We start from the raw sequence: 12,831 nt of genomic DNA on the forward strand, positions 1-12,831 counted from the left end.
CTACAAGATTCTGGTCAATTGAGATCTTGCCAAGGTCAACAAACCTATCCTCAATGACCTTGCGAATGAAGTGATACCTCACCTCAATGCGTTTCATCTTCACACGGAAGACTATATTCTTGGCTAACTGGATAGCACTCATAGACTCCGAATGCAGTGTAGGGATAGTATCTGCAATACCAAGGTCGGCAACCAAACGACCCAACTAGATGGCCTCCTTGCAAGCCTTAATGGCTGCAATATACTCAGTCTCTGTGGTAGAAAGGGCTGTGCGTTTCTGCACCTTGGACATCCATGAAAGAGCACCTCCAGCAAAAGTGAACACATAGCCAAAAGTGAAATTCCTTGTATTTGCATGTCCTGCATAGTCAGAATCAGTGGATCCCATGACTTATGTACCCTGGCTGCCATGACATATGCACATATCAACAGTCCCCTTCAGGTACCTCATGATACCATTCATGGCATCCTAATGCCTCTTGCCATGTGTAGCCATATAACGTGCCACAACACCAACTGCAAATGCAATATTTGGATGGGTGGCTATCATGGCATATATAAGACTACCCATTGCGGATGCATAGGGAATCTTGGCCATCTCTGCCCTCTGCTCATCTATCTATGGACAATCGTCCTATGATACCTTCACATGAGAAGGCAATGGACAACCGGTAGGCTTCACATCCTGCATATGGAAATGCTCAAGGACTTTATAGATCTACTCCTGTGTAACAAATAGAGTAGTCCTTGAGACATTTCACACGTCATGTGCACACCAAGTATATGAGAGGCTTGTCCCAGATCTTTCATCTCAAAGCTATTCTTAAGCTGAGTCTTAAGAGCATCTAGCTCATCATGAGCTTTCCCTGTTAAAAGCATGTCATCCACATAGAGTACCAAAATTAGTAATGAACCATCACGGGCTTTCTTTCTATACAAGCACAGATCCATAGCACTACTATGGTTGTAACCCTATGACTGCATGAATGCATAAAATTTGTGGTACTATTCCCTAGGTGCTTGCTTCAAGCCATAAAGACTCTTCCTCAATTTGCACACGAGTTGTTCCCTGCTCAGCTCTACAAAGCCCTTAGGCTACTCCATGTATATCTAATCATGTAAGTCTCCATGTAAGAAAGCTCTCTTAACATCTAACTATTAGAAGTCGAAATCAAGCTGTGCAACCAAAGCCAAGACTAAGCATAAGGGTGGTCATCTTAACCACAGGAGAGAATAACTCATCAAAGTCAACCCCATGCTCTTGCTTAAAACCCTTTGCTACCAATCTGGCCTTGTATGCCGGCCTGGGGTGTCTAGGGATACTTTTCAACTTGTACAAGTGCACAAATCGGATGCTGTATGCACGCGTAGTGAGCGTCGGAAGGTCCCCAAGAACAAATAACTCTACATAAACTTCATAAAAGCAAGAAGAGAGTTTGCACAACATGAGGCAAAAAGACAAATTGGGTACAATCTCCCCCCATGCCTTGTGTGAGCGCTCCACAAGGCATGTATTTATAAATTTATTAATCTCCAAGCTAAAAAATATCCCAATTTACAATTAGCATGCTTTGGCTTTTGTGTTTGCTTTTGCCCAAATAAAGAATAAAACAGTTGGGAGCCCCAAAAGTCGGGCTGTGCCCAATACAATGTTCAATAATGAAATATTTAAACCGAGTGTCTATGCACATACAAAATAATAAATGTTTGTCAAGTGCTTCAATAAATGAGTGCGTGTAAATAAATATTAGTGCCACCACACCTTTAATGATAAGGCATGTGCCCATAAAAAATGATAATTTATTCTAGGTAATCTGAATACACACTATCGTCAAGTGCTTCCCAACGCCACCGCTATGTGTTCTACACATCAACTGAACCATTCACAATTGTTAGAAAATAATGAAATTAAACCGACAAAAGTAAATACCTAGTAGTCTTCAGCTACAAAATAAATAAATAGGTTGGAACTCTGTCCTAACCTTAATTTAATATGAGTACACTCTAAACTCATAAACGTCTATTAATTTAAATATGTATTTTGCGGAATCACCCACTATAGAATCACCAACGTGCACATTAAATTAATCTAATGCCGGAGAAGGACATACGTCCCCGTCAACTTCTCGCACAAGGAATCCACCTTGTGTACGAGCCCCGGCAAATAAATATAGTTTTATGGAATCCATCGCAAAACCTCACTGAATCCACCACAGAATAAAAACCTCACTGAATCCACCGTGGAATATGCCTCCTGGCATCATGTACGTCCACTTGCAAGGCAAAGCCCTCTTGCCACTAGGCAAGGAAACCAAATCCCACGTATGATTCTTATGCATGAGTCAATCTCAGACTGCATAACCCTCTCCTACGAGTGACTGTTACCCTTGCGTATAGCCTCACCATAGATGAGAGGTTCTCCTGTATCTGTAACCAAGACATAATTTATGTAGGGCTCATAATGGTCAGGAGGTCATCTATCTCTAGTAGGACACCTCAATGCAGGTTGTGTTGCCTATCCAATAGCTTGGCCAGGAGCATACTGCTACAGGAGCAAGTGGCTCCTCCTCCTAAAAAATAATATCGTGTATCTCAACAACTTTCTCAGGCTACCTATGCATTTTGTCCTCATGGAACACAACACCATGGATAGTGATCACTTTTTGTGCGTGCAAATCCCAAAGATGGTATCCCATCTCACTTGCATCTCCACAGCCAAGGAAAATGCATTTCAAACTTTTAGGATCCAACTTATTACATTTGTCCTTGGGCACATGGCAAAAGGCCTCACATCCAAAGACACACAAATGAGCATATGAGGGAGGCTTTCCTATCCATGCCTCCGCTGCAACTTGGAAGTCAATACCACTGAAGGCGACCGATTAATGATATGTATTGTAGTACTAACTACCTCAGCCCAAAAATGCTATGGTAAGCTAGCCTGGCTAAGCATGCTATGGACCCTATCCTAGATAGTCCTATTCATGCACTCACCATACCATTCTAGGGAGGGATATAAGGGGTGGTAAATTAACGCTTAATACCGCACTCATCACAAAATTGCTCAAAGGTATTGAAATGTACTCACCCCCATTATCAGTCCTTAGGCATTTTAGCTTATCCCCAGAGACTGATTCTCTGTGAGAGCAAGCCAACATTGAAAGATAGCCAAGACATCATAATTTTGCTTTATGGGATAAGCCCAAACCTTATATGAATAATTGTCAATAAATGTGACAAAATACTTCGTATCCCCTAATAACTAATAGTGCATGGATCCACATACATCTCAATGCACAAGAGCCAAAGGCTCACCCATGCGTGGAACACCAGATTTTTATGTGAATTCGTAGTCTACCCCTACCATATAAACAATGATCACACAACTTAAAATGCGAGTAGTCAAAAGGTGAAAGATACTGCAAAGCACTAAGCATTTTCATTCATTTAAGCGACATATGCCCTGAGCATGCTCGAGAGATACATGTGGGATAGAACCCATTTACAAAACATGATCAATAGTAATATATACAACCAAGGGGTAGAGTCTGCCAGACTTGGCACCTCACGCAATAACAAGCCTACCACGAGTTATCTTCCATGTAGAACCACCAAAGCATATATGATAATATGTATCATCAAGCTACCCAACTGACATAAGGCTTTTAGCTAGTGCGGGTACATGACATATTATGCATAACAAAAGAACTACTAGAGGGAAATTGTAAAGTGGCATCACCAATGCCAATAATAGCAAGAGACCGATCATCATCTAAGCGCACAGAACCAGATACACTGCGATAAGTATGAAACCACTCACGATAGGGGGTCACATGAAAAGACGCATTCGAATCCAAGAGCCAACACTATGCATGCATAAAGTGAGCCTCGATCAGTTGAGAGGCATCACATGAAGAGGCTGCTAATATGTAGTCACCATCGAATTCCTCAAGCCGCATGACATTTATCTCCTCAATCTTTATGCTAGACTTTACAGGTACAATACTGCGATCATTGGATTTCTCATGCACTTTCTCTTTCCCCTTTCTTTGTTTATCATTGCGCATATTATGGCGCTGCAGCTTTATATTTCCTACTTTCCCACAATAATGGCATGTAAGATTAGACTTACGTCAAGCGGACTTGATGTGTCCATGTGACCTAGACTGGGACTTCTGAGAGTTCTTCCCATGACGATCATTATCTTTCTTGCCACTTTTGCCACCTCTAATGGATAAAGAATGTGAACTACGGAAAGCATCATTGTTTTTCTTGTTAATTTCTTTAGTCAAAAGAGTACTCTCTATATCTTTCAATTTCAGCCCATCAAGTTTGTTGATATAGATTGCAATGCGGAACAAAGGATGCAGATTATCCTGAAACTCAATACCCTATTGAAGTAGATTCTTCATGATAGAATAAAACTAGCTAAAGTGAGTAGACAATGGGGTGCCCTCTTTCATGCGGACATCCATTAACTGTTAAAGCCAATACATCTGTGAAGCATGGCTATGCTTTGCATAAAGTTCCTTAATATTTTCCCATAGATTCCATGCACTTTGATTTTCATCTTCGACAACATGATTGTAGACCTCTTCAGAGAGTGATAAAATGATAGTGGACTTGCATAGTATATCTAAATCAGCCCAGTCATCATCATCCATGTTCTTGGGTTTAATACCCTTGTTTCTTAGTGGCTTAATCTGCAATTTCTACACCAAAACTTGCCATATTTGAGACTTCCAGTAGCCATAGTTGGTACCATCCAACTTGGCAATGTTAAACAAAGCTGTATCTTTGAGATGATCAGTCGTAATGAGTCAAACAGAGGCAGACTATGTAGAAAATAACTTGTTGTATTAGCAGTAAACATGCCAAAACCATTGCCAAACAAGCTGAAAATAAGAGATATTGCTAAAATGACCAACTGTCCATTGGATAGTACCAAAAGTACATCAAAATGACATGATTAAGCTCAATAAATACATCACAGTCTTCATAAAATAACTTATTGTAATAAAACACATTAGTGAGAAAAAGAGAGCAAATAATGAGCTAATAGTGATCCAAAATCAAGTATGACTACCAAGTCAGATCCTACATCAAGCGGGCATGTAATAAGCACTGTAGTAGCCAAGAAACATGAACCAAACACCCAAATGTGTCAAAGCAATCGATATCAGTATAAGGATACAACCCTTGGTATAAAGAACTCAGAGAGTAAGCCAAGCTAGGTGTATGCCTTTTAACAGGACTTGACAAAGGTCGGTGTATGCTCAAAGAGAAGACGGATCAAATTAGCCCAAAAGCATCCAATGCAGCAAGTATCTATCAAGAGCATAGACATGCAATAAATCCCAATCTCATATACTCAAGAAGCTCAATTGTATAACCCACAAAGCTCTGCAATATCCAAAGACAGCATGAAGCTCCCACTAGTAAAAAGATCGATGTCAATCAAGCAACTAAGCTCAAAGATAGCATGTGAATACATAAGACATCATGTAGCCAAGACCGTATATAAACAGAGCATCTAGAGCAAGTGATCAGTCAAGCATTGGACAATGTAAGGAGCATGCAATTCTAACATATGCTTCAAAGCATGTATTGAAGGGTCAAGCATAGACCATAGGCATAATGAATGTCACAAAGCATGCCACTATAGACCAATGTCAATCAAATGCCAACCAAGACGGAGCTCAATTGAGGCTTAAAAGGCATTCTGGAGCAATACAAGACATGTGCCAATCTTCATATACATCCATGTAGTCACATGAATCACACGAGAAGCACTCGTGACCAATAGCCAAAGCATAAAAACTGACCAAATAAGCTTCAACCCTAGTGTATTATAGCAATAAAATCACTACTAAACTGAGATAAAACAGGGTCAAAATTAGCTCCAAATCATTCTCATAACATATGCATAACATTCCCTGACATTTGGGCATCAATCTGGTACCAAATGGCATCAACAACTAGTGCCAACCAAGCATAAACATCAAATGGTAACGTAACACTGCATGTGGACTGTTATAGCAGTCCTGAAACTGATGTATATCAGTCCAAACCCAATGCCAATGATCAAAGCCGTCAATGCCAAGCTCTAGGCATGTTTGTATGCATTAGACGAACCCTTTTCAAGTGCGAAAGGCCTGGGAGAGTTGCTCTGGACCAAAGTGAAACTGAAACGTGACGTGTGAGTAGCCAAATTGATGACACCTTCAGTCATTGAGGGGTTGAGGAGCTACAACAAAGCTTTGGCTAGGTGGCTGGGGGGGGGGGGGGTGTCCCCAAGGACCCCGTGAAGCTCCCTCTTAAAGGGTAAATGCAGTGGGAAGGTATATGCTTCACAAGAAATAAAGAGGCATGGCTGCCCTGTTGTTCATACTCTATGAATTGAAGTAAAGCAACAAAAGAAAGCTCCAGTACCTTCAAATGAATGCCCTGAGGGTGTCCAGGAAGCCCCAATACAAGGCCGACAATGATGAGATTGTCCGGAAGCTCGAAGGTGCAGCTATGGCTGCGAAGAGTGAAGACCAAGTTGTAGGTATTTGAATGAATGTTGAACCAAGCTCGAGCTCTTGAAGAAGAAGGCTTTGATACCAGTTGAAGGGAGGTGAGCCCTAAAGTGGAAGCATGAGCGGGAGCAAGAGCTATGGTGGAAGGAGCAAGAGAGAGAGAGAGAGAGAGAGAGAGAGAGAGAGAGAGAGAGAGAGAGAGAGAGAGAGAGAGAGAGAGAGAGAGAGAGAGAGAGTGGGAACTCCAACAGTCACAATGTGTGACCGGTCTTCCCTTTATTCAAATGTCACTGAAAGAATAAAGAATGAAGTGATAGTGATAGGCGCCGGTACTGTAAGTGTAGTAATACACGGACGGCTAGGCAGAGGCACCTTTACCCCCAATAATGATGAGTTGGAAACTTGGGTGTGGTAGGGCGAGCTGGGCTACTAGGTTACACAAGTCACCAAGCATGAGTTATCACTTTTGTATGGGTTACTATATTGCCTTGAAATACACACATCACTCTGACCATTGATCCCACTACTACCCCTGTGTCATATCGTGCCAAAAACAAAAAGTCGTGAAAAACCAATAATCCTTCCATGAGGTAACACTTTGATGTGAAACATGGTTGGGATAAGTTTTTGAAATTGAATTTTTAGCTTTAAAAGGGGCTAAAGATATCTATAACAAACTATAGCTTAGTGCACATGTGATTGGGGTGCAAACAAGGTGGTGGTGAGTTTGAAACTTTAGTGTGGTAGGGCTCGTTGGGCATGCCACACAATAGCACAAAGTACTACGTTTGCACGTGTTACTATGGGTGGTTATGCATTGCCTTGGACGATCGAGGTAGTGTGAAAACCATTTGTGCTATCCTTTACACACAATCCGTGGCCACATTCTTTACCTGAAGGTGGTTGGCCAACAAGTTAGAGTGTAGGAATGTGAGGGGATTGGTGAGGGTTGTAACCTCATCAATTGAAAATCTTACTTTTTTGTTAACGAGCCCTCATCACTTTGTGACTTAGGTGTCGATGTGTGCCTTAGGCTCCCAACCAAATGTGCCCATTGCCTATAAAATGTGGGCCCAATCATGAGTTGACGCATCAAGCTAATGTCATTATTTTTGCATTGATCCATCTGTTTGGGTAGTGTGTAAACAGCCTATATTGCCTCGAGATGCATGTGTCCCTCTGGCCATGGCCATTATCCCATCCCACTACTATCCCGGTCTCATATCATGACGGGACATGACTAGGATGCCTTCATGGACAGTCTCAACATTATCTCACACGGGCAGGGACAGGGATCAACGTACGAAGTGGGATCCTATGGGTATAGCCCAGCCTTTCCGACACCAGGATCTCTCACGGGACCATCGATGGAGTCCTCCCTCTTCGCTCCCTCGTCTTCTTCTTGTGGCATCCGGCGTTCCTCCTTCAATGGCAACCAGCTGCATCGTGACGGGCCACTCTATCGTCAGCCTTCTCGTCGATTGTTGCCGTCCCGCACAGCAATCCGCAGCTGCCACAGCCGAAGCTTCCAGACCAACTCCCTCGACCTGAGAACCATCGATTCCGCCCCGGCTCCCATCAATGGAAGCCCCAGTGTACCCCCTCCTCTCCGCAAAGTCCTTCCCGAATCCCTGCAGCATACTGCAGGGTTCTTGGCCTCCAACCCGCACAAAGACACCCCCTCCGGTTCGCTTCCCTTTCGGCAGTCGGCCCTGTCGTACCTCACTCGCATCCTCTCCTCCAAAGTCTATGATGTTGCCATTGAGTCGCCTCTGGAGCTCGCACCGAAATTGAGTGAACGAATGGGGGCAAATATCTACCTCAAACGTGAAGATTTACAGCCGGTACGATATTTTTCCGAGAAAAAGGTGTGTTTGGTTTACGGAATGCGGTGTTGACATTTTCCAGAAGACATCCATTCACGGAATACAGACTGCGTGTGACTTCAAGCACAGAACTTCTATGCATTGATGCATTGCACTGCGCATCTTGGATGGCCATGTAAGGACGTGCCAATTGATTAGATTGCATGTTTATAGTGCATCGAGTTCCTTATGGAATGCATACTGCAGGTGACTTTGAGCATAGGCCTTCCGTACTTTGATGCACTGCACATATCGGATTGTTTTCAAAATCACTGCACAGACCTTCTGTGCACCGATGCATTGTGCATAACAGATTGTTTTGACTAACACCGATTGTGTAAGGACATGCCAATTAGACTGCATGTTGGTAGCACATTGAGTTCCTTCCAAATCTTGATCTCCACTGTCCATATGTGCAGCATTATGATGATTTCTATTGAGAATGTGCTAGCTAATCAGACCATCAGATTCATTTCAAGTTCCCACAACATGCTTTACTTCCACAATAGGAGATGCCTCTTATTTGCGATCAATATGTGTCACCACATGCAGCAGCTGCATTCATAATGTCATTTTGTTGCCATCATTGTCTTAAGCTACTGCAGCACTGCAGACACATGCCTTGAAGCTTGTGTTAATTGTCCTTGACAAAATGGTTAATTTGAGAAAATATATCTCTGTGTGAATGGTCAAATGCAATATGCAGAGTGTGTGAAATTTTTATTATTGGTAATACATTGCTTCTTGAGGCTTCCACATGTTAAGACCAAGTGTTACTATGAGAAAGGATATTTTGGTGTGGATGATCAAATGCAACATACATGTTTTCATTGTGTGAGATTCTGATTTTTCAGTACATTGGTTGCTGAGAACACATTGATGTGCAGGTGTTCTCCTTTAAGTTGCGTGGTGCTTACAATATGATGGCCAACCTAACACAAGAGCAGCTGAAGCATGGCGTCATTTGCTCCTCTGCTGGTAACCATGCTCAGGGAGTTGCTTTGGCAGCTTGCAAGCTGAAATGTGATGCTGTCATTGCCATGCCTGTGACAACTCCAGAAATCAAGGTCTGTCACCTATCTGTGTGGGATGGAACTCAAACTAGTGAAGCTCTTGTTGTTAGGTTTTTCTTGCTAAATCAATGCTGAAATGTGATGCTGATGTTGCTGTACCTGTGACAACTCCAGAAATCAAGGTCTACCGAGCTCTTAGTTTTAGGATATTTTTCCCGGGTCAATGGATCACTAGTCCTTGGTTTTCTTTCTTACGATACAAAATTTTGAATACCTCTCTTTTCCCTCTTCCTTTACTCAAAAGTCCAAAAAGAGGAGTTAATCTTCTATACTCATGTGTTAGAAGGAATGAGAGGTATGCTGACCAGCCCCATGAACAAGGATAAACCACACTAATAAATTATAAGAGTTTCTAGTGAAATAAAAACTATTTTACTGTACAAGTTTGAAGATGTCTGTTTCCAAATTGCACTTTCAGTACAGCAAACCATGTAACAAAGAAGCTTCAAAAACATGGAAGAAGAATGAAAAACCATGAACACTGAATCATGCTTATACAATGGATCTGAGCTTGGCGATGACTGCACTATTCTGGCTGATCAGGCGGCAGCATCTGGAAGGGATGTACATTGTGAAAGGAGTCCAACGTAGTCCTTAAGAGCTGTCAGAGATGAAGAAGATGCTGAGATCTCTCTAAGATGATGGCTGCTGTCAAGGCGACTGCTGAGCAGCCAATTGGAGAAGAAAACACAAGTATGTCTGATGAAGATCTCTCCATGTAAGTGGCTGCAGATAGGCGACGGCTGGGTGGCCCTTCACATAGGAGAAAGCATAAAAATGCAGGTGTCTGATGTCGGGCTGATGTAGAGGGTGTAGACTGCTGTAGATAGCCTAGATTCACTGCAAATGCAGCGTCCAAAAGGTTGCTGATGGCTGGGAACTGTTGCCTGGGTGTTGGGGTGGCAGCAGGAGCTGGAAATGCACAATGAAGATGAAGACATTTTGCTGTATCAGCCCAGGCCCTAGGCAGGAGTGAAACCAGAAAATGCAGCAGTGGAAAATAATGAATAGATTGCTAGGTTTTGTGGACTCAAAACATAGCAAACTGGAGTGTTTGGCGGTGGTGGTGTGAACAAGCCTGCTGATATGGTGTCGCGATCAGTTAGACAGTACCACAAACTGAGATATTTGTGAGGATAGGGATGTGGACAGTAGTGATAGAGGGGTGAGGTTGAAAGTGTGATGCAGTGAATGTACTAATAAAGAATGAATAGGATGGAGCAAGGATGAATGTGATCAATATTGCCCATGCTGTATTTACAGGCACATGAGTCACTGAACTATGTAGGGTGGCTCCATTTTAGGGCTGTAAACGGAGACCAAAATAGAAATCATTAATGTAATGCAATGCACTTAATGACTTTGGTATATCAACATGCACCATGTAGTCATCAGTCCTTTTAAGTCAAGTCTCGATGCAATCATGCATTAAACATAAGCAACATTGGCTTAGCTAAGGACAATTAAGGTGGATCAACCATTAGTCAAGCTTTAGTGCAACTAATAAAGGCATAAAGGGCAATTGAGCAGGCTTTTAGATTGCCATTATGTAGTCTTCCTATGCAAGATATGCTCAAATACCAAGGCATGTGTATATCTCCAAGTAGACTTGTAGTGGTGCACTTTGTTGGCTTAGTTGAGGCCATCATATATCAAGCCCACCAACAAGTCAATGCAATAAGTTCTGAGTGTGGGCATTGCCAATATCAAGATTAGCCAAACCATGCATTGGAGGTCAATGAACAAGTTGAAGATTTACTTGTCTAGCAAATTTGCTCAACAATACTAGTAGATTCTTTGTAAATTGCCAAGATCAACTTGCAAACAAGGTACTTAGGTAGCAAGGACTACAATCAGTGCGACTAAGCAATTAGATGTGACTGGTAGCCAATCATTTGCAAGGTTGAACATGCAAGTAAAAGAGAGGCTGCAAATAAACTATAAATGCAAAGCATAAGTGTACATGGGAATAAGAAATCTTTGTGTGATTTAAAAATACAATGGCAAAGTATAAGCTCACTCAATTTATAGGCTCTCTCTTTCCACCCTAATATCTACAAGTACAAGTGTATGAATTTACTAGAAATGTTTCATCCTTTTTTGTGTTTCAAGGTTTGAAGGTTTTGTTTCATATTTGGTTTCGTTGGTTACCTTGAGGTTTTGAGATTTCAAAAAACATCATTTTTAATAATTAAAACTACTATATTGTAGTAATATTTGAGGAAGAAAATACTTCCATATATAATAGTATTAGTGGAAAAAATAGATCCATAAAATGAAAATATTCATTCCACCTAGATCCTAGAGTCAAAAGTCTAGAACCTAAAATTACCATTCACAACTCACAAATCATCACAACATATAGGCTACAATATATAGATAATATGTAATACAAAGCAAAATAAAATTATAATGTGCATGAGCAGAATCCTTTTGGGGAGGCGCATATCGGTCGAGGAGGTGAAGGCCCAAGTCAGAGGAGGAGATGGAGAAGCAATGTATGGAAAAAGTGGTGAAGGAACAGGAAGAGATGAGGTTGATGTGTTAAGCTAAAACAATTCATTATACATTAAACCTTTTTTGGCTCATTAAACAACCCCAAACTCGAATGCAATTAGTGTGTTTCATCGTCCCATAAATAAACTCCCCACATTTGGTTGGTTCCATCTTTATAAATAGAGAGTGTGCTAGGTGACTCATACCCCTTGTCATCACTTCTACCCCAGTTGCATCCATCGCATCCTCAATCTTCCCCCTTCAGTGGTGGCTGCCATGCAATGACATCTTTAACTGGCTGCTCTTCATCATTCGGTGTATTGTATTTGTTCCGAGCTTACATCGATTTGTTGTTGTTTGAGTTGCCTATCTAATGCTGGCCTGATTTGGTGGAGTTTTCATGCTACTTACTTACATCTTTTTCACCATCTCTAGTAGCCGTCTCCTAGTCTACCTTGGTGTTACTAGCTCCTCTAGCCCTTGCCAACAACACCAACCTATGTTTTTATTGTTTTAGTTGACGCTTTACCAGTAAATACTTGCAATGTTAGTCCTAAGCTTAATACAAAACCTAGTATGTAAGTATTAGAAAAGAAATTGACAAACCAAATGTTTCAAATTGAGATGGTTTGGTTACTGTGCAAGTGTGAAAAAATGGATCTAAGTGAGTGCGGATTTAGTAAGACTAAAAATAAGATGCATAAATACAGCTATTTCATGGTAGCCTAAAGATCTAGCTAGACTCCCGAAGGAAAGACTAGTCGAATGTAGCCTAAAGGATATAGATTGTACTATCCTAAGGACCCTAAGAAAGATGCATAAATCTTAAGAATCCAGCCTAACGGAGGATAATGATCAAGCAAGTCAAATAAGCCA

The 12,831-nt window shown here is 41.6% G+C and overlaps 1 protein-coding gene across 2 annotated transcripts in view; it reads left to right on the top strand.

Moving 5' to 3' along the window:
* Positions 1-7,740: 7,740 nt before the first annotated feature.
* Positions 7,741-12,831, top strand: part of LOC148024924 (threonine dehydratase 1 biosynthetic, chloroplastic-like) — a 66,266-nt gene continuing 61,175 nt past the window's right edge. The window contains exons 1-2 of one of the 2 annotated variants that reach the window (XR_015693375.1): positions 7,741-8,365; positions 9,274-9,453. Coding sequence is in view for 1 of the 2 variants with exons in the window: in XM_087694601.1 (XP_087550727.1) it covers positions 7,775-8,365; positions 9,274-9,453 (771 nt within the window). In the remaining variant the exon portion in view is untranslated. The remainder of the gene's footprint in view (positions 8,366-9,273; positions 9,454-12,831) is intronic. The other variant, XM_087694601.1, reaches the window with a different exon arrangement.

The sequence above is a fragment of the Lygodium microphyllum genome, chromosome 15 (genome assembly GCF_053477565.2).
Source record: "Lygodium microphyllum isolate KBCC chromosome 15, Lygodium_microphyllum_v1.1.10, whole genome shotgun sequence".
NCBI lineage: Eukaryota > Viridiplantae > Streptophyta > Polypodiopsida > Schizaeales > Lygodiaceae > Lygodium > Lygodium microphyllum.